We start from the raw sequence: 23,409 nt of genomic DNA, 5'->3' as shown, positions 1-23,409 counted from the left end.
CCTATGTGCCCAAGAAGAAGCAGTGTTGATGAACACATAGCATTCTCTGCCCCCTCCTTTAATCGAGCATTCCCACAGAGAAGTTCGCATTCCCACAGAGAAGTTCACACGTGTGCAAGGAGAAATGTACACAATTGGCCATCACAGTATTCTTTGTGATGAATTATGGGGATTAATTTTTTAGGGTAGACTGATTTGTCATGAAATGGAATTCTGTAGGGTAATTTAAAAATGGACTAGAGCTACATGTATCAAAATGAATAAATCTCAAAAACAATGTTGAAGGAAAAAAGCAGTTTGGTAGAGTGCTATGTCCAAAATGATATCATTTATTTGAGATATTAGATTATGCAGACAACGCTGTATATTGTTTATGGACACATATATAGCAGTAGTAGTTCAAAAATTGTCATGAAAATGATAAAAACACCAGATTCTGGATGGTGGTTCCTTCTAGGGAGGGAAGGGGAGAGTGGTATGTGGGAAGGATGCAAGGGGGCTTCAGTTTGTAATGTGATCTAATGCTTTTTTTGTACAAATTGCATAATGTTAGGATGTGATAAAATTGGGTGGTTGCATTGGTATTTATGAATCTCTTTTCTAAATGTTTGAAGTATTTAATAAGAAAAGCATATAAACTTTGAGACTTGGAAAATGATTTCTAAACTGTGTTTTAGATATAAATAGCTGAGGTAAATACTTCATTTTGTAATTCTGAGTAGGTTTTTTTTTTTACTTACAGTCATTCTTTTAAAGAAATAGTTATTCCCATGCTTGTAAATAAAGCTTCTCATTTTATTTGCCCTTGCTCATATAGAGTACTTAAATTATTACATTGCTACTAAAATTATCTAATAGAATTATCTAATTATCTATAGACCCTTGAGCACTGCAGTTTTCTAATGACAAGTAATTGTACCATTGACTTTGTAGACAAGTATGAACATTTTACAATCTTAAACATTTTTAATAAATTTTACATTGTTTCTGACTGACAGCTTATTCACATACTATGAAACACTGCATTCATTTTCTAAGCTAGTATTTACTGTAACTGATCTTTTTAGAACTATTAATGTTGAACAAATACATTTTTCAGGCAGTGGCACAAAGAGGAATGGTGAGGAGTTAGTAGTAAGTTCTAGTCTAGGGGTTAGGGCCTAGACCCTTGTTTTGGTTGTACACTGTCTTGACAAATGACTTGGCTAAGTCACTTAACATCCGGTTACAACAGCAAAATAGGGGTGATGTTCGGGCCTAGACTGGGTAACTTGTGAGTCCTTTAATATTTGTTGATGTAAATCAGAACATCTTGAAGAAAATGTTGAAAGATAAATCATGATCATATCAGGTAAACTTTTAGAGATTGCAAGTTAGATTTATTAGCCTATTTGGGGAACTATATACAATGTAAATATGTTGTTATTGGAATTTATAGTACAGAAAGTGAGTGTTCTGCTGTAAGAAGAAAATCCATGATCTTTTTTTCTTATAGACAAGCAATCATCTCCTCGGACCAAAACCGTTTCCACTAGACAGATTATTAGCAATATTATATAGTATTGTGGATAGCAGAGTTGCTCCAACAGCAAATATCTTCTCCCAGGTAATGTTAATGATCTGTTATTATGTATCATCTTTACCTTTATGGAATTCTTCAGGTAATCTGATCAGTAGAGTTCCAGGCATTTAGATTTTTGGTCAGCATATGTTACTAATTTAACTATATAATGAACAACGTCCTTGGTAAGTAATTGAAATTGCAAATATACAATTTTCAAGGGTGTTACTGAATTGCATATATTTAAAGGTATAATTTGATGACAGAAACAACTTGTTGTTTCTGGTCTTTTTCTTTTCTCAATACAGGAATTTTTAAATGATTATAATTATCTTGCTGATTAAATAAAAAAGTGGCTTCATGATTAAATTGATGAATTATAATATAGAAATATGAAAAAATTTAGAAATGTATTTATAAGAAAATAATCCATAATATTCTTATTCCTCATATATATACTTTGCAGGTTGACAGTATGCATTTTTTTTTTTTTTTGCGGTACACGGGCCTCTCACTGTTGTGGCCTCTGCCGTTGCGGGGCACAGGCTCCGGACACGCAGGCTCAGCGGCCATGGCCCACAGGCCCAGCCGCTCTGCGGCATCTTCCCAGACCGGGGCACGAACCCGTGTCCCCTGCATCGGCAAGCAGACTCTCAACCACTGTGCCACCAGGGAAGCCCGACAGTATGCATTTTTTAAAACATGATGTATTTTCCAAATTGATTAAGTTCTTAAAATTTTCACTAGATGGCAGCAGTAGCATAAAAATAGGAAATAAGACATTTATAAAGTAGCTAAGGTTCTTTTTTTAGGTGACATTTAAGAAAAACCTATTTGTTAAAAATGCAGTTACAGTAGATTTCTTAAATGGTCCAGAAAAACAGCACTTAGCACATGGTATGAATGGATAGAAGAAAAACCAAATGATGTAACTAGTATTTATTGAAAAGCAGTCACCTCAGATGTTTCAGTGAGCATTTTATTTTATGTATATGTTTTTAGGTTGAAAAACATGTAAATAATAGCATTTACATTTTAATTCACTTCAAATAAATTTGGTTCCTGAATGGATATTAGACTTTGTAATCTAATGCGTGATAGTAACTTTTGATTCTTCATTTAAAGAAGTCTTTGGGGACCAAAAATAGCTATGTTCTCAGTGTGCTCGACATTAAAGTTAGATAATTTTTATATAAGTCAACTTTATAGAAAATTGTGTCTACGTTTATTACATTTTTGAAGAAGGGTAGTCTAGTGAGTTATTAGGTTATGTAAATAACTAGCTAGATGAGTAGGTGGATGGTAGCCCTAATGCTGATAGTTTTAAAAATCTAATTCAGTTTTAATCTATTACAGGGATTTTTTTTGCCGTGTGTGTGTGTGTATGCATGTGTATATACATATTCAGATGCTTTTGTCTGAAATTAATTTTTAGTCAAACTACATTTTGTTAGTAGCTTTCTACATATAACATGTGAGGTTTTTGTTTTGTTTTTGCTGTTGCAATAACTGAAATAGACATCAGGTATTATGATCTTTATTGTAAGGAATTGAGCCTCAGAGAGATTGATTTTCCCACTATGACAAAATGAGTAAATCTTTGAGAATTAAAGCCTAGGGAAGTGAAGGAGACAGTGCTTCTAAACAGAGCAGAAAGGTGTTTGTATCACATGTGATTAATATTTCTTGGGTGCCCAAAAATTATGTTTGTGGGAGACACAAAGAAGGATAATAAATGTGCATTTCTTTCTTCCAGAGAGCTTATAATTTATTCTGGGAGGGGGATAAAAAAACATGTACATAGAAGTAATATTGTAAGGCTGTAAGTGAATGCTAGATAGTGCTGCTGAGAAGTTTAGAGTAGAAAGATCACTTTTGGATTGGACAAGAGGAGAGAACTTGAAGGTATCACCGGAAAGGTGAAAAATGGGGCCAGGCTATAGAGAATCAGGAGGATTTTTTTCTTTAAATGTTTCTAATTTATATACAACATGTTTGTTGTACAAAAATGAGTAAATAAAAAAGGAAAAATAATAGTAAAATTAGCTGACATCTTGTTTCCAATGGATAGAATTTATAGAGCTCTAAGAGGGAGGATAATATGACCAAAGGTGTGGGACTAGGAAAAAAAGCAAGACACAGTTGTGAAGTGTCACACCAGATTAGTTGAAAGTAACCGGGGTTATACTGTAGCAGTAGTAGCAGTCATTGTAGTTCTGATCTAGTACTAATACTGCCACCACCACACGTCACACCTTACATATGGTACCTAACATTGGTAGAGCATTTCCTAGCAGCAGGTCTAGGTTTATAGGGATGGACAATCAAAAATAATGATAGGCTGCTGATTTAGAGATCTACTAGCTACTCTGAGGCTTTGATTATAGATGAACAATGTCACCAGTCTTTGTTTTCAATAATGCCTATAATGTAATTAAACAATTTAGCCCCAAATGTATCTTAATTTTTAATGAAGCTAAATTCTTTTCAGCGTTAACAACCTCAGTCTTTTTATTCTTTATCTGTTCTAACTAGCAGTAATCAAAATAAATTTTGTGTATTTAAAACACTGCTTTAAATGAACTTACGTTTATTTGATGAGAAATCATGTAGGACTTGATCTCAGTGATTTCATTTGGGACACAGAGGTGGGGCCGGGGGGCGGTACAAAGGGATAGTTACAGTCATCCCTCCATATTCGTAGGTTCTGCATCCACAGATTCAACCAACCACAGATTGAAAATATTCAGGAAAAAAAAAAATCCAGAAAGTTCAAAAAAGCAAAACTTGAATTTGCCTCACTGGCAACTATTTACATAGAATTTACAACTATTTACATTGTAGTAGGTAGTATAGGTAATGTAGAGAAGGTTTAAGTGTATGGGAGGATGTGCATAGGTTATGTGCAAATACTATGCTGTTTTATATAAGGGACTTGAGCATCCTCAGGTTTTGGTATGGAGGCGTGGTGGGTGGTATCCTGGAACCAATCTCCAGCAGTTACTGAGGGGTGACTGTATAACTAGCCCTAGGAAGTTTACCTTTACTTTTGTTTGGTCAGTAGAGTACCAAAGAAAATCAGATAACATATACCATGTTTAAAAACAAAATGTGGCAGAAATTGCATCCAAAAGAAAGGTATTTATCCCACGTGCCTTATATTTTTTCTTCCCATTATCTCTTAGAGACGTTTTCTATTTTTCTCCTTTTATTTATCCATCAAAACTGTACTCTTGCCCATAGGAATGACAATTTGTATTTAACCTGTACACACTTAATTTTTTAAGTGCAAAACAAGAATATGACCACATTTGTATTGGAAGTACTTGATATGAACACTAGATGGCAATATTGTTGCATTCTAGCTTTAAAACGAGCAGGAAAACCTAGCTTTACTTGTTAATATTGTCTTTGATATTTAGAGAGAGCTGTTTGTTAATTTAACACATTAGTTTATTTGCAAAACAAATTTGCCTGAAGATATTTAATGTTATGTGCGCACGCTCACACTTTTACACTTTCATGAAAATGTAAATAAAATTGGTAAGGAATTGTTTTGCATGAATATCTTCCACCTGGAACCAAATTGCTTTTTATTGGTTGTAATATGTCTATATAAGATGGTAAAGTATTATTTTTCTATTCATTTTGTCTAACTGCAACTGTTTTAAGGATTTGCTTTACAGTAATGTGTTATTTTATAGCTTCATTTACCAGTTACATAATTATGTATAATTTTTCACATATAGTAAATTGATTAAATGTGGTATATACATTCAAAATCCTTTTGAAGTTCCAAAAAAAAATTATAAAAAAAAAAATCCTTTTGAAGCAAAAGTTTATTTCCATCACATTCATTTAAATCTGTTTAAATCTATTCTGTCATGAAGTTATAAAAATAGTAGCTTAAGGAATCTCTTAATATTATTAAAAGTCCAATTGAGAATAATAGTCAAATTCATAAGAGTTGAGTAATAGTAGTGTATTGTAGTTGGCATTCTTCTCAATTTCTTTATTCTTTACTAAATTTTAGATAAAATTCTACTCATTAACTTTTTAGTCTCATAAAAAAGTAAAGGAATAATAGCACATTTAACATTTTACAATAGGTTAATGCTCAAATTTATTGAACTGAAATATAGTTTTTAAATTCTTCTTAGACCTTTAAGATAATTTCATCTTATCCAAATCCTTATACAATTTTACATTCATGATCATGGGTCATTTAAAAAAATTTATTCAAATAAAAAAATGTAGCCTTTCTATATATACCTAAACTTCATGAATGATGAATCATTAATTCTGGTGTTTTCATTCTTTCTCCTGTCAGCATGAATAGAATGTAAATAGAATACCATTTATTTATAAGTGGTAGAATATAAATAGAATACCATTTATTTATAAGCAAGAAATGGTAATTTGTATAGGTATTACCTTCAAAAGTTAGTTATGAGATACATTTCTGAGGACCATTTATTATCTTTAAAAGATATTGAATTGCCTTTTTTCAAAAGTATATTAAAACCAGGTTATGCTTTTCATTTATCTTTTTTTGTCTTGAAGAAAAATGATAAATTGTTTGGAAACTTTTGAATTGTTTATTTCATTGTTTTGATATTTCTGTATCTTCTCTTACTCAACCTGGCCTACCCCCTCCATACTCTTGTAGTTAGGTGAAGGCAGTAGGAGAACAGTTCTTTAAGATTGTCAGATATATCATTTATTTTAAAATAGTGGGACTTCCCTGGTAGCGCAGTGGTTAAGAATCCGCCTGCCAATGCAGGGGACATGGGTTCAAGCCCCGGTCCGGGAGGATCCCACATGCCGCGGAGCAACTAAGCCCATGCACCTAGAGACCGTGCTCCGCAATGAGAAACCACCGCAATGAGAAGCCCACATACCGCAACGAAGAGTAGCCCCCACTCGCTGCAACTAGAGAAAGCCCGCGCATAGTAACGAAGACCCAACGCAGCCATAAATAAATAAAAATAAAATAAAATGAAATATTAAGCCATATTGCTGTATATTTTCCCAGAGGATAAAATTGCTGAAGAGTTTATTTCTGAAATTATTGGTACAGGTTTCTAAAGTGACTTTTAAAAGGAAAATTATCTTTAAAAAGTTAAGGACATTCAATTACACATATACTTATATCACATATTATTGATTTTATTTGATCAGTTAGCATTTTGAGAAATTACTTTTGAAGGTAATTCACTGTAATTTTACAGTTTGGGAGGTTTAAAATAAGAAGTTCTTTTTTATTAATTGTAAGAAACAGTGCACTCTGAATTAATTTCAAGAAACAAGTGAAAAATGAGAAAAGGAGCATAGTTCTTTAGTTCTGTGTACCAAATCGACAAGTTGTATTTTTCAGTAATTTTTAATTTCTGAATCGTTTCCTATTTAGTTGTGCATAATTTAATAAGAAAAAAATTTAAGTTAAAATATCCTTTTAAATTTATTTTCAAGAGTATAAATAAGCATTATGGAGCTAAGTGTAGTAATATATGTATATTTTCAAAAATACACATTTCCATTTTCTTTTGAACTCACAGCATGATACTATATATTAGAATATATTTGGACTTACGTTTGTTATATCAGTTTAATTTTTTAGTCATAAATCAACTTGATCTTTTCCCACAAGTGTTGCATTAATTGTAATAGCATTTAATTAACCTTATGCTTTTTGCTCTTTTAAGTGTTGGTTTATGGTAAGGATATATTTAATTATTTTGGGTTTTTAAAATAATTTTGTTTGTCTGGCTGGTTGTGTTGGGTCTTTGTTACTGCACGCAGGCTTTCTCTAGTTGCAGCGAGCAGAGGCTACTCTTCATTGTGGTGCGCGGGCTTCTCATTGCGGTGGCTTCTCGTTGCGGAGCATGGGCCCTAGAGTGTGCGGGCTTTAGTAGTTGTGGCTCGCGGGCTCTAGAGTACAGGCTCAGTAGTTGTGGCACATGGGCTTAGCTTCTCCGCAGCATGTGGGATCTTCCCAGACCAGGGCTTGAACCTGTGTCCCCTGCATTGGCAGGTAGATTCTTAACCACTGCGCCACCAGGGAAGCCCTACTTTGGTATTTTTGAAATGAATTTATCATTAATCAGAAAGCAGAATGATTTAGTTATTTTACGTGTGGAAGTTTTTGAAGTAGACGCTTAATCTCTAGTTTACTATAGCTGTAGGAAGATGTTTTTGCTATAAATTTTAGGGCAGGTTACATTTATATATTCAACCAAAAACAGATTTGGCATTTTTCTTCAGCTATAGGTAGATGTATAGAAAGAACATTTATATAATTTTCAGTTTTTTTTTAAGGTGAAGGGATTTTGTCTGTATTTATATAATTAAAAGTGTTTAAATGTAATTTAATTCAAGCTTCAAATTCACAGTCAGTATTGATCTTTTTTCCCATAGCTGGAATTAAAGTTTTCTTTGCTTAAAATTTCATTTAACAGATGTTTATTAAGGGCCTATTATGTTCCATGCTCTGTGTTATGTAAAGAGAATACAAAAGTCAAGAAAATGCAGTTCTTGCCCTCAAGGACCTTATGGTCAGTCTGTGGCTTCCTCTGCCCTTCATTAGTATTGTGTGCAACTTCCAGATTATACAAGAGTTTAAAAAAAAAAAAAAATTCGTGCTAAAGGAACTAATACCTAAATACTTGAAGTGAAAACTAATACTTAAATTTGTAAAGTGAATATATAAAAATAGGATTTTTCACTTCAGTAGTCCATGATATTTGATAATATAGATATTTAAATGTCTTCTTCCAAGTAAAATAACAAACCTACTTGTTGAAATTTTCATTCTGACATTCCTTGAACTTAGTGTTATGGAGCACAATTGTTTGATGCCTATGTCATAACTAAATTTGGTTAATAATTAAATTATGACATTGGTATCAAACAATCAGTTAAAACTTGAAACTTAAGTTATGGACAATAAGTAGTATATTATGCATAGGATATTATATAAACTAAGTGGCTTTTCTTAAAGTTACATGGCTACATTTCAGATACCTTATGATTAAAAGTTATTATGTCACTCTTTTATATGCAGTATTTCAAACTACTTTTATAGATTTTTAACCAAAAGCACTTTAACCAAATAAACTCATTTTATAGACTTATAAAACATCTTTATCTTAAAAAATTTGTTTGTGTATTATATAAACTATAGTTGTTTGATTTATATTTTTTAAAAGGTAATTATATTTATCAAATGATAATCACGGAACTTCAGAAATCATAGTTGATGAAATACTATCCTTTGCATATATCACTTAGATAAGAATTTGAACCTTGTAAACATGAAACGTAATATCCTAAAATCTAGCTATATAAGATATTCATACGAAGTGATTTAAGTATGAGAATTAGTTTATAGATAATGAAGTTGGTGAACAAAAGGGGCAGTTTTCCTGAAAACAAATTCCCTGGTTACCAGAGTATTAGAAAATGTGAAAAGTTCTTCTTTTGCAATTTTTCTGTGTTTCATTTGACTTGTAGCAGCATTCCAATGTCTCTATAATATACAACTGAAATGCTTGATGCCTTTAAGGTAAATTATGTAAATCACAGGAAATATCCGAAATGCTAACATTTTCTAATAATCTTACTATGTTTTTTTCTTAACGACAACTGAAATTGTGAGGCATTCCATTCCATAGATAGTGCAAGAGCCTTACTTAATGCCTACTTTGCTGATGAATAGGTCAGCAGGGGTGCTGTTTGATAGAGGCGGGCTCTTCTCTAGCAGGGACGAACCTTACCATCGTGATGCTCTGTCTCCACTGGTGCAGTAAATTAGATTCTGAAATCTCCTACTACCCTTGGTGTGGATGTATTACCATTCTGCCTCTCAGACCACTCTGTAGTAGGTGTCTATTTCAGGAGACTTTTTAAAAACCGTTTTGTCGTGCTTCATATTTGGAAAGAGTAAAGTTGAACTAAGATTTTCACCAGCTGCACTATTGTTGTAAGGAATACTAAGTATAACCAAGGGTAATAAAAAGCACAACTATATTTTACTCTGTTGCCCAGGGATAAAATCTTTCTCATTTTCATTTGTAAAAGGACAGTGTTTACCCCTACCTTTCTCCTGTCTTCCCTAAATCTGGTGTTAAATTTCTTCAGTGTAACCACTTTGCCTTTGTGAATGTATTAGCCCAGCAGTAGACATGTTTACTGAACTCTAGAGAAATGGAACCATTGCTTAAGGGTGACATGTAAAATACTGCCTAAGGGGTAGATATACTGCATAAATTATGCTTTCAAATGTTGAATAAAATAATATCTTGGAACCTTTTGTAGGCAATATTTTATGACTACCTTTCTAATAAATATACCAAATGTATACCCTTTTCACAATTTTGGGGGAAAAATACTGAACACCAATAAATTTTATTTGACTTTGCAAATATTTTGCTGAAAGCACACACAAAAAAGTTTATATGGGTATGTGCTTATACATGACTATCCAAGTAAATCTGTTAGTACAGAGACTATATAGGCAAATGCATACCTTAGAGCTTTATGACTGGATTGTTTTAATGAGGATAGGAGTTTTGATAAGAACAATTTAGGAGTTAAATGATTTGGAAAAAATCTACATTATGGAAATGTGTGCTACATTTTAAAATACTCTGTAAAAAGTTGATTAAAAGACATGTTGATGCTTAAGGGGGTTTCCAATGAGAAATTGTCCTGATTCCTTGTCAGCTCACAACTAATCTGAGTCCTTTGGAGGATATTGGCCTCATCTGCCCATAGTAGACATTTTTCATGAGCTGGTGCTACACCAAGTCCTTGTCCTTTCCCCTAGATGAGAAATTATGGTCCTTGTTCCCAAGTCACCTCTGGAACCTAAGGTGTTCTCTCACCTTGGCCACTGAATAGTGGTGGAGAGCTGAATTTCCAATAATTAGGAATAAGAGGGGGAACTAGGTTTATCTGGGAGTGTCTTGTGTATTCCCTTGGCTTCAAATGCTATGTGTATGCTGATAACTTTTTAATATTTATTTACTGATTTATTTTTTTGGTCGTGTTGGGTCTTAGTTGTGGCACACAGAATCTTTCGTTGCGGTACCTGGGCTCTTTGTTGCGGTGTGTGGGCTTCTCTCTAGTTGTGGCACACTGGCTCCAGAGCGTGCGGGCTCAGTAGTTGCGGTGCGCGGGCATGTGGGATCTTAGTTCCTCGACCAGGGATCGAACCGGCTTTCCCTGCATTGCAAGACCAATTCTTAACCACTGCACCACCAGGGAAATCCTTTGCTGATAACTTTTGAATTCTGTATTTCTAGTCCTTTTTCTCTATCTCTGGACCCAGACTGCCAACAGAACAATCAGACCTGAATGTGCCATGTTTATCAACACCTGATATATCCAAAACCAAAGTATTCCCTAAACCTTTTCCTGTGATTTTTTGCATCCTTACCTAAGTTTCAAAATTTGTCATTTACTTGTTCATCCTTTACTAAGCACATACTTCGTGGCGTGCACAATGTTAGGTACTAGAAAAACAAAGATAATACAGTTTCTAGTTTTCAGTTTAGTTAAATGGGAAAATTGTCTCTGAACTCTCTTTTGTTTTCCCTTCACTTAGTTGTTCAACAAGCCCAGTCTGTTTTTCTTCCTAAACACAAATGTCTCAAACTTATTCCTATCTTCCCACCTCCACTGCCATTGCCTTAAATCCACAGCTTCATTACTTCTTAGTTAGACCATTGCAACACTGTCCTAACTGGTCTCCCTGACACTGACATCTTCAAATTCATTTTGCATACAGTCATCAGCAAAAATCTTAAAAAATAAATATGATTTTATTTTTCTGCTTACGCTTTTTTAGTGAGTTGCGTTATCTACAGAACCAAGTCTACATTTCATAGCATTTCTTGTGAGGCCCTTCAGAGACTAGCACTGTTTTCTGCCACTATCTTTATTCATCTTGTACACCATTCACAGTAAGGTGCTTTCCTCGCTGAAAGCACACCCGTTTTCCTTGTTGTGTTGTTACATGTGCCGTCCTCCCCACTGTTGAACTGTCTTTTACGTTTCGTGGTCCACCCCCCAAATGCCATTTCTCAGTGAATTCACATTTTGCCTCCCTTCCTATTAGTCATTACCTTTTCTAAAGTCAGGTAATTGGATTTATCCATATCACTAGTATAGCACTTATATTGTGTTATTGCCATTGTATTATATGTTTGTCTCACCTGATACCCTGAATTCTTTGAGGGCGCAGACTTTGTCTTCATTTTTGTGTCTCTTGCACTGTGCCTTGAACATGGGATTCACTCATTGAATGAATGACTTCCCATTCTTCTAAGCATGAAGTTAAGGTCTTCCTGGATACTAAAGATCTGCAGTCATCTGTATGCTAAAAAGTTCCAGAGGTTAGAGGTACTATCTTTAGTTCCTCTAGGTATAAAAATTCATATCACTTTTTGTTTATCTGAGTGTTTTGAAGAGTAACAGTCCGTTCGTTCCCTGCCCTTTTTTTTTTTTTTTTTTTTTTTTTTTTTTCTTTTTCAGTACATGGGCCTCTCACTGCTGCGGCCTCTGCCGCTGTGGAGCACAGGCTCCGGACGCGCAGGCCCAGCGGCCATGGCTCACGGGCCCAGCCACTCCGCGGCATGTGGGATCCTCCCGGACCAGGGCACGAACCCACGTCCCCTGCATTGGCAGGCGGGCTCTCAACCACTGCGCCACCAGGGAAGCCCCTTGCCCTTTTTTTTTTAATACAAATTCACGGTGATGCTTTTTTAAAATAAATTTATTTACTTATTTATTTTTGGCTGCATTAGGTCTTCGTTGCTGCACGCAGGCTTTCTCTAGTTGTGGCGAGCGGGATCTGCTCTTCGTTGCGGTGCGCGTGTTTCACATTGTGGTGGCTTTTCGTTGCAGAGCATGGCTCTAGGTGCATGGGCTTCAGTAGTTGTGGCATGCGGGCTCAGTAGTTGTGGCTTACGGGCTTAGTTGCTCCACGGCATGTGGGATCTTCTCAGACCAGGGCTTGAACTGTGTCCCCTGCATTGGCAGGTGGTTTCTTAACCAATGCACCACTGGGGAAGCCCCACTGTGATGATTTTTAAGTTGAATTACTTTAAAATAAGTTAAAATAACAGAGAGTATTTCCCTCCCTTCTGTTGCTGCACTCACCACCTCTCCTTTGTATGCATAAAAATGTCGGTTGAACTCTTCTTGATATATGCTATATGTTCATGAATTATCACATTGCCTGAAATCAGATCAAATGTGTTGCTTGTTGGGTTGGGTGGACCTCATACACTGACATGTTTTTTTATTTAAATAATTTAATGTTTCAGATTGTAAAGCTCTTCCAAAACAAGCAGGATAGGATATTTCACAAATCAGTTGACATATATACTAACCTATGAAAGTATAAAAATAATGAGCATGTTAAAATTTAATTACAGTTGTAAATTGATTTCCTTTTGTTGGCAGAAAGAACATAGTTTATTAGCCCAGGAACAGGTTCACACTGTTTTAACATCAAGCACTTCCAGCTGAAGCTTGTTAGTGACTGCCTCTCGGATTAAGAAAAAAAATCCTCCCTGTGGTACATGAACTCCTATTGTTAAGACATAAATAATCAGCTCATCCCCTAGATGGATGAGAACAAAGAACATAATAGTACACAGAGCAAAGATTAACTAAGCAAATATTGTAGAACCCCATTAAAGATGTAAATTTTAAAACATTTTACGTTTAAGGAGGTTTTTAGCTTTTATTTTTCTTTGTGAATGCCTCAGTCATGACATAGGTGCTAGAAAAAAATAAATATTTTGGCTTTTGAATTAGGTAGACTGATTATTTTAAGCTAAAGTAAAATAAAATCCTTTAATTAGTGTCAATATGTTACATTTATATGTTTATGTATGTATATGTGTGTGTGTGTGTGTGTGTGTGTGTGTGTGTATATAAAGACTACGGAAATACTATTCTCTTTGATAGTAAGATGCTTCAGATTTTTAGTTTTGTTTGTTGATTTTAAACCAAGGAGTAAAAACCAGAATTTATATTTTGAGGAGAAACATCAATGGAAACATGGCTAAAACTTAGAGGTAAAGAGACTGACTTTTTGTACAACTTTCGTTTTAAACTTTATTCTGTATTTCCTAGCACAAAATCTAAACCCTCACTTTGAAAAAAAAAAACCCATTTTCTAGGCTAATTTTTTGTCAGTTGAATTTCATTCATTTGAATTTGAGCTTGATACAATAGACAACAAAAACAGCTGTGGAAAACAGTGTATACTTCCCTAAAGTCTGAAAATTATTGGCGAAGGAATATGTCTTCACAGGTAATAGAAACCAAGAAGAGGAGTAATAATTTCCCCACAGAAATTTAAATTTACTTAGGTAATTAAAATGGTATTTCTTGACAATTATTCCAGTGTTTCAGGAAAGACCTTTTCATATCTTTGCTTTAACATTTTTAATCTGTATGCTAACTTTTAATTTATTCAACTATTATATATTTTGTATGATTTATAGTCATGAATTTTTTTGGTAAATTATCTTTAATCCACAAATGTATAGGAAGTTTTGCTTTGGGATACCATTTTCAGTGTTGTCTAATAATTTCAGATTTTAAGAAATTGTGCTTTTTCCTCCACCTTAATTTATCTTTTAAAAATTAAACCTTAAAAACAGTAATTTTATGTCTAATATAATATGCAGTTTGATTTATGAAAAGTTTAAATGTCATAAGGTTAATAAATTCCACATTAATATTACTTTGGTAATATCAAACCTCTCATATCTGATAATTTTGTTCACAGGATTGTTGATTGTTAATTCTTAAGGCTATTACCTGTATCCCTGGGGCAGGACGTTTGCCTTTGTTGAGATACTTCTTTATCCTTTTTGCTACAATTTCATTTAAGTTTTTTCCTCTGTTTTATCTGCAGTGCCTTTGCTGCTGGGTTTCTAACCTCCAGCAGACTCACAGTATCCCCTTTCATTGTGAAATGCTTTCAGAGTTTCTTTTTACTCACTTTTCCTTATTGGTGCCTTCTTCTGTAATGCTTTCCTTAGTCTGTCTCAATAAGATGATCTCTTCCCTATATTCTGCATCTCCCTTTGGGGTAGTGTAAGGAGTATAAGCTTTGAATTCAGATGGTATTCAAATCCAGTGTAACTCTTACCACTATTAGCTCAGTGATCTTGAATATTTACTAACCTCTCTGAAGATGTTTCCTTTTCTCGAAAAAGAGCCTAACTCATGGCTGTGCTGTTGTGAGGACTGAAGGAATCAAAGTGCCTAGTACACATTGTAAAGCAATTATACTCCAATAAAGATGTTAAAAAAATAAAATAAAATAAAGTGCCTAGTACAACACCTGTATCTATAGCCTGTAGATACAGATCTGTCGATGTCTATATCTAATCTGTAGAACCTGGACTCAATAACAGGTTCCACTCCCTATACTACTAATTACCCATGGTCACTGATATTCAGTAGAACTGACCATTCAGGAGTGAATGCCAGTTACACATGCGTCATTCTCAGGAACTTTGAAGAGCAGTAGAAGAAAAGATAAAAGCACTGACTGGGATCTTTACTACAGTAGTCATAGTCTTGGCAGACCACCTTCTAATATTCATGAGCACCCAAAATGAAGCATTATTTTGGCTAAGCATTTTTAATATGTTAAATATTCTTAGGATTAAGTACTTAATTTAAAGTGTGTCACGACTCTAAAATGTTTTCTAGTAAACCTCTTGCATGGTATATATGTTATATTCTTTTTCATTGGGACTTTTGGATTAATAATTTGAAACATCTGCTAACATGTCCAACATATTAATTTGTTAGGGGTGACTGACTAGGGGCTGATAATGCCAGTCATCCTTTTATGATGTCTGTTTTCTCATCTGTGAAATGAGGCATTGATCTCCAAGGATTCCAGTCCTGATGGGCTAGCTCATAATTTTATTTCATAATAATTTTTATAGTGGAACACTTTAGTATTTAATAAGTTTTGAAGTGCATTTGGTTGCTGTAGCCTCCAAACAAACAAAAACAAAACTTTCACCATTGAAAAAAATAGAAATAAAAGGTAGAATTTGGGGAAATGTAGAACACTGAGGTTGGGATTTATATAATAGCAGTTTTGCTGTAATCCTTCTATGCTTTAGAGGAGGTGATAAGTTGTACTAGCCACAGGTTTGGAGCAACATTGTGGTATTTTTATGGACTCACAGCATGAAACCAGCAGCTACAAATCCTCCTTGTGGCTGAACCACAAGTCACAACTAATTATCTGGCTTTCAGTGGGAAAATCTGTAATCTATGAACTTTAAAAAACCCATATAGCCTCACCCCAGTGACCTATCAATATTGAAATAATATTCTCAAACTTGCCCACTTTGAGCAATATTTTATCAAATAGTTTCTTTAAAATCCCTGTAAATAAAGGTCAAAAAATGTTTTTATTTCTATGAGTAGGTTTAAGTATCTACTTCATAGGTCCTTAAATATTTTGAGATAAAATGCCTTCTGGCAGTTGATAAGGTCTTTCTCAAAGCCCTCTATATTTTGTGTATTTTAACAGTGTTATTTTTTAATTAAGAAAGTTTTTTGAGTTGCTGTAGATGCATGTGCAGTTGAAAGAAATAATAAGAGCTCTTTCTTGCTGCATGCCCTTCACCCAGTTTCACAGCCAGAAAATGGCCATTGATGCGATCTACTGATCTTAATCAAATTTTCCACTTCTACACGTATTCATTTTTGTGTATGTCTGCATGTTTGGTTATTTGAAATTTTATTCTGTGTGTAGGTCTGTGTATCTCTCTCCACAGTCGATATATCAGTTCTACCATCACAAGGACCCCTCCTTTTATAATGACACCCACCTCTCTCTTGCCTGTTCCCCTAATCCCTGGCAACCACTAATCACCTCTAAAAATTTTGTCATTTCAAGAGTTTGTATAAATGGAATCATACAGTATGTAACATTTGAGATTGGCTTTTTTTTCACTCACCGTAATTAATTCCTTTGAGAGTCATCCAAATTGTTGCATGTACCAATAGTTCATTCTTTTTTTACTGCTGAGTTGTATTCCATGATATGGAATATACAGTTTGTTTAACCATTCACCCATTGAAGGGTATCTGGGTTCTTTGCAGTTTTTGGCTGTCACAAATAAAACTACTATGAATGTCCATATACAGGTTTTTGTGTGAACATGCCCAAAGGGTGCAATTTCTGGGTAATACGGTAATTGCAACGTTTAGTTCTGTAAGTGGTATCAGTGTTTTACTACTTCCAATGAAATACGATAACCTTACTTACGTTTAGGTTATTTTAACTTTCCCACTTTTTAAATATCATTGTCTTGATTATCAGATGGTGTCAGTTTTTAATCAAAGATGATTTAGAAAACTCATGAGGCGATAGTCTACTTTATCCATACTTCTGCTCTTTCCGTTGTTCTTTATTCTGTCTTGATGTTTAAGGTGCCTTCTTTTATTATTTCCCTTTTGTTTAAAGAACTCCATTTAGCCATGCTTCAAAGGTAGGTCTCCTAGTGACAGATTCTTTAGTTTTCCCTTATTTGAGAATGTCTTTATTTCCACTTCATTCACGAGGGATAGTTTTGCCAGATACACAACGTACAACTGCCAGCCTTTGGGCAGGACTCCTGTTCAGTCCAGGAGAGAAATAAGCCTACCTGGGTAGCTTTCTATTCTGGATTGGGTGTCAGGAGATGCTGAGCCTGGGTCACCTTGTGCTGTTGGGTGGGGATTCTTCAGACTTCCTGCCTCTACATTATTCCTCCATTCCTGGGTCCTTAAGCAGTCTGCCTTCCTCTTTCCACCTTTCAGAGTCCTTTGGTTGCTATTTAGGTTATTTCCAGGGTTTATAGTTGCACTTAGCAGGGAAGAACCGTAAATATGAATCTGTGCCATGTTATCTGGACCAGAAGTCCTCCTGTATTTTTTTTTTGATATATTTTCTTCTGGCTAGGCTTGTTGTTAGTATTTGTTTATGAAATATGTTTTAGGGTTATTTTAGCTCAGTTGGATGAAAAGCTTTCTGTAGATTGGTCAGTGCTAAAAAAGATTTCAAATATATTTTGCCATTATTTAGAGAGCTTTGCCCCAACAAAGATTAAATCTTTCTAAGACATCAATTTTATAGCCTGCAAAATATTCCAGTTAATTCTTATTTGCTGGAACTAAATCGCTTCCTTCATTTGGGGTCTTAACAACAGTAGTGACTCTTGTGTGTCGTTTTTGTTACTAAATCCTCGGCTGCTGCAGCAGATGAGAAAGACTCTGATTCCACCTCTATCTTATGTTTGCACACACTCACATACAAAACTGAGTCTGGTCCTGAGTACCCTTACTGTCTACAGACTTTGCCATAATCCTACTGACCATATCAAAATATTTAGACATTAATGCCAGCCTGCAGATGTGACCTCGTCATTTTGTCGTGAACATTTAATGTTGGGCAAGGAAGTAAATCAGTATTTTCCATGATGCTATTCATCTTTGAATGCACAGTACCTAGACCAAGTCCTCAAGAGTTTCATGGCTCTGCAGTGGGAAATAAAAATTAGATAATTTTAAGGATTCAATAATGGAGAGGAAGGTGGGTATTCTGGTACTTACACATGTATAGAAATAATTTTCCAAAAGTTTCATATATTTTTTCCAGAATTTTTCATCTAGGCATAAATTAATATGTTTGAGATTCAAAATGTTGAACCCATAAGTTAATCTTTGTATTTGATTTTTTCAGTTTTACTCCACATTATTTTCATAAACTGGCAAAGTACTTTTAAGTTGTTGGTATTTGTACACTGCTTTATATAACATTCTCCTAAATTATGTATTTGTATGTTAGTTTTGTTCATATGGTAAGTTCAAGGAGTAAAAGATCTCTGAGGGCTTCCTTGGTGGCGCAGTGGTTGGGAGTCCGCCTGCCGATTTGGGGGACTCGGGTTCGTGCCCCGGTCCGGGAGGATCCCGCGTGCCGCGGAGCAGCTGGGCCCGTGAGCCATGGCCGTTGGGCCTGCGCGCGTCCGGAGCCTGTGCTGCGCAACGGGAGAGGCCACAACAGTGAGAGGCCCACATACCGCAAAAAAAAAAAAAATCTCTGAAATTAGTGTTTTTTAATGTGAAAAATAACATTACAATTTGTTTTCACTTTGGTTTAGATTTTTTGTGTATAAGCTTCTCCTAAATCAGACCCTACCCTCCCACCCCCCAACAAATTGAGCAGTCATCTTACTAATATTTTGGTAATGCTTTTTGACTGCCACATCTTAAAGTGGTACTATATCCTTTGTGTAATTTATGTGATTCATTTATCATGGAATCTTGGTAGAACTGAAAGTGATTCAAGGGACTGTCTGTTTCAACTTAATTGCCTTTGGTAATTTGCTGTAACTAATATGGTAAAAGTAATAAGACAGATATCTGAAAATATTCTTTAAATTCTAACTTAACTAGATTAATGGTTTTGTGTTTATGAAGAAAATGGAAGAAGAGCAAATATAGCATACAGTTTGGATTAAAGAATTGAATTAAATATGTGAGAGTATTTGAATCACAGGAAAGTAGAAGTTATAAGAAATAGTATAAGGAAATGCCAGTGGGAAAGTAAAATGTAAGTAATGTCTTCTATATTAAAAGAAAAAGAACTACTAAAGAAATCTATTTTTAATAATAAAGGGAGATTAATCTGTGAGTTTCAAATGTCTATTACTAACCTACTTTAGCAAATGAATTCCTGGTAGAAAGATAGAAAGGAATGAAGTTAATGAGTATATTTTGTCATAGGAGACGATGTCACCTCTTTTCTATGTAGCCTCCCATTCATTAAACTTTCAGACCTACTTTCTCATCATGATCCCTACCTATTTCTAAACTGGGAAGGAAAATGAGTTTGTCCTGACTTGCAGCAGTACTCAGTTTCCCCCAAAGATTCCATTATTCCTTGGCTGTTCATCCTGTTCTGTGTCTCATCCCTTCATAGTAAAGGTCTCAAGCCACTCAGCTTGTGAGAGATAGGAGCTCAGGGCCTCCATTCTGTCATTACTCAGTGAGCCCTTCTTTAAATCTCTTTTTAATTCTCTTTTGTCTGCATGAAGACACCTTCATCATTTTTCTTTCTCTTTAGTTTGCTTCATGTATCTCATTTTGTCCTTTGACTTTTAACCTTCCCATATTCTTCTGTTTTAGATGTATCTATCCTAAACAGTATATAGTTGGATTTATTTTTTCAGTCGCTTAATCTTTGCCTTTTATTTGCAAAAGTTAGTTAACTTTTAATATAATTACTAATGTAATTTTGTTTATATCTATTATCTTGTTATATACTTGATATTTGTCTTACCTATTTTTGTTTCTTCTTACTTTCTTTTGGATTTTTCTAGTTCAGGTTTCCCCTTCTAATTTAGAAGTACATACACTTGTTTCTATTCTCTTAGTTGTTACTATACTATTATAACATTCATACTTATCAAAGTCAAAATTTAGTGAGTACTTTTATTCTCTCAGATACCATAGGACCTTGGACATTTTAACTTCATTTTGTCCACTCCCAATTTATGTATTACTGGTATTGTGCATTTTAATCCTATTTTTAAACCCATAATATAGTATTGTTATCACCTAAACAGGCAAATTAATCTAGATTTACCATCACATTTACCAGTTTCTTTGTTCTTCATTCCTTCTTGCACTTCAGACCTTCCAACTTGGATTCCTTTACTTTTCACCTGGAGGTAATTTTAGGAATTTGAGTGAATAGGGATCTTTTGATAGCAAACCTTTGGTTGTTCTTAGTTTGGAAATGTGCCTTTTATTTCATTCTCAGTCTTAAACGATTGTTTTTTCTGTCCATACGGTTCTGAGTTAACAGTTACTTTCTTCAGTATGTTGAAAATACACCGCTATTTTATGTCTGTCGTCGTCGTTCTTTTTTTGTTTGTTTTTTTTAGAGAATACTTTATTAGTTTCTGTAATCAAACCGATGTAGGTAAGACCTTACATATTTAATACAGTGCATTACCCCTGTACAAATGGAAAAAAATCATGTTTAACATTTCTAGACCAGTATGGCTGTTGATTTCTGTACCATGCCAACCCAACACGGTACAACTGGGATACTTCTCCAAAGTTGACAGCACAGCTAAAGTTTCCAGAAATTCAAATTATATATATATGTAGACAGATTTATTTATTTATATAAAAAGACCAATAGCAGTATGTTATGCATCAATAGCAGCAACAGCTTTTCCAGGTTCTGCAGGCATCTGAACAAAATTAGAGAGACATCCAGCACACTTCATTAAAAAAAAAAAAAAAACCTGAGAAAACAGCAAATTCTGTTACTGTTGTGGTACCTGGCACCATTTTTTTTTTTTAAATTAGCTTCTCAATTATCTGTCATCGTTGTTCTTAAAACAGCTGTCAGTCCAGTTGCCATTCCTGTGAAGATAATCTGTTTTTCCTTTTCTAGCTACTTTTAAGAACTTTTTATCTTTGGTGTTCTGTACTTTCACTATGATGTGTCTAGGTATGGATTTCTTTTGATTTCTCCTTGTTTATATTTATTTGGTCCTTTAATTCTGTGATTTGGTGTTTTTTATCTTTTTGAATGAATTTTCATCCATTGTCTTTTCAGATATTACTTCTGCCCTTTTCTTTCCATCTCTGTTTTCCTTCTTGATCTTTGATTAGGAATATGTTAGATCTTCTCACTTTGTCTTTTCTATTTTTTAACCTCTTTCATATTTTCTCTTTTAACCTCTTTAGTTTGCATTCTGTATCATTTCTTCAGAACTATCCTCATATTCCTTAATTTTCTCTACATCTGGGTCTAATCTGCCATTATAACTTTTAATTTGTTATATTTTTCATACAGGTTTTATTGGTCAACTCATTTTTTTAATCTACATCATTTCCTGGTGAAATTGACACATTGAGTGTTTCTCCAAAGTAATTTATATATGTGCACATTACTTTTCTTGACCTGTTCAGAAGTATTTTTTTAATTAAAATATAGTTGGTTTATAATATTATGTTAGTTTCAGGTGTAGAACATGGTGATTTAATATTTTGGGGTGTTATACTCCATTTAAAGTTATTATAAAATGTTGGCTATATTCCTTGTGCTGTACAATATATCCTGTAGTTTATTTTTTATTTATTTTATACATAGTAGTTTTTACCTTTTAATTCCCTACTCTTGTCCCTCCCCTCTTCTCTCTCCCCCCACAGGTAACCAATGGTTTGTTGTCAATATTTATAAATCTCATAAAGATATTTTAAATCTGCAGATAGTTTTATTTTTTATTTTCTAAACAAGCATGGCTCATTATTCAGAAAGCTATAGGATATATATGTGTGTGAAACTGTTCTCAGATAAAATATAGTGAGTTTTCAGTAAATTAATGGGCTGTTAGAAAAGAAACCTATTCATTAAATTTGAAATTAAAAAATAGTGCTAATACATGGTAATAATATAAATAGTAGCTCATATTATTGAATACTAACTGTGTTACAGGCACTGTGTTAAGTTGCTTTACAGATGACCTCATTTAATGAGCACAATACTATTTCAGACATTTTTCTTTTTTTTTTTGCGGTACGCGGGCCTGCCACCACTGCGGCCCCTCCTGCCGCAGAGCACAGGCTCCGGACGCGCAGGCCCAGTGCCCACGGCCCACGGGCCCAGCCGCTCCGTGGCACCTGGGATCCTCCCTGACCGAGACACAAGCCCGCGTTCCCGCATCGGCAGGCGGACTCTCAACCACTGCACCACCAGGGAAGCCTTATTTCACAAATTTTTAACAGCCAACTTAATTTTCTGTTTCATTTAACTGAACTCCTAAACTAGGTAAATGGGAGCACATTTATAAAAATGCTGAGTAACTTGACATGTTTTTACCTTTTCATCAACTTTACTCATATGTGCATATAAAACATTACTAAGAAAATCATTAACAGAATGACAGCTGGACAACTACACCTCCACAGTACTTACAGCACATACCAGATTTCCAAGTTAATGGGTAAGGATCCCTTGGTCCTGTTGGCTGGAGGCACACTGACAGGTCTGTTCTCTTGAACACTCCCTTTTTTACAGATCATCCTCATTCTTTTAACACATTCTTTATTCAGGCAAGATTATAATACAACTTATTAGAAGTTAGCTCTCAGCTATGATCGCATTTTAGTCATGCTTTTCATAAGTTTTGGAATTGTAGTTAGGAGACCTAAATCCTAGTCAAGTAAGTTTCTATCATTATCTAGTCATTATCACTTTGGACAAGTCACTGAACATCTCAGTTTCTACATTGGTTAAATTAATTATCTGAATCTAGCAATTTTTTTAATGCTGAGGTTGGCAAACTTTTTCAGTAAAAGGCCCACATAGTCAATATTTTAGGCTTTGCAGTCCAAGAGACAAAATGGAGGATAGGATATAAGTGTGTGTATAAGTAAGAGAAAACTCTTGTCTCACTCCACCTTGTTTGCCTATGATGGGTCATCCCATTTTGTGGGCATGTTTTTCACTCATTTGCCATCAGCTGAAGACATTCTTGGGACAAAGAGGGAAGGGGCTTGGCAGGCAGGACAGGCAGAGTGACCACTGTGGTCAGTTTCACTCTTTGCCACAGTGGCATTCGTGTCCCTGTGCCCTCTTCTTTCCCCCTGAAGAATCCAGCTTTCTCATCAAATTTCAAAGGATTGGTAGTATACAGACCATATTCTGTGATATCCCCCCCTTAAAAAAAAATCAAAAAAATACTAGAGGAACTTTATGAGTTGAAAATTAAAGAAGAATTCTAAAATAG

At 34.6% G+C, this 23,409-nt stretch overlaps 1 protein-coding gene across 1 annotated transcript in view; it reads left to right on the top strand.

The window, feature by feature from the left end:
* The window catches only part of ORC5 (origin recognition complex subunit 5), a 73,875-nt gene that overhangs the window by 38,100 nt on the left and 12,366 nt on the right, over window positions 1-23,409 (top strand). Inside the window, exon 12 of the mRNA XM_024754959.1 lies at window positions 1,496-1,606. Within this exon, the coding sequence (XP_024610727.1) occupies window positions 1,496-1,606 (111 nt within the window). The remainder of the gene's footprint in view (window positions 1-1,495; window positions 1,607-23,409) is intronic.

The sequence above is a fragment of the Neophocaena asiaeorientalis genome, unplaced genomic scaffold, assembly GCF_003031525.2.
Source record: "Neophocaena asiaeorientalis asiaeorientalis breed wild unplaced genomic scaffold, Neophocaena_asiaeorientalis_V1.1 scaffold157, whole genome shotgun sequence".
In the NCBI taxonomy this organism is placed as follows: domain Eukaryota; kingdom Metazoa; phylum Chordata; class Mammalia; order Artiodactyla; family Phocoenidae; genus Neophocaena; species Neophocaena asiaeorientalis.
Note: the sequence above shows the minus strand (reverse complement) of the source record. Positions and strands in the feature narration are given on the sequence as shown.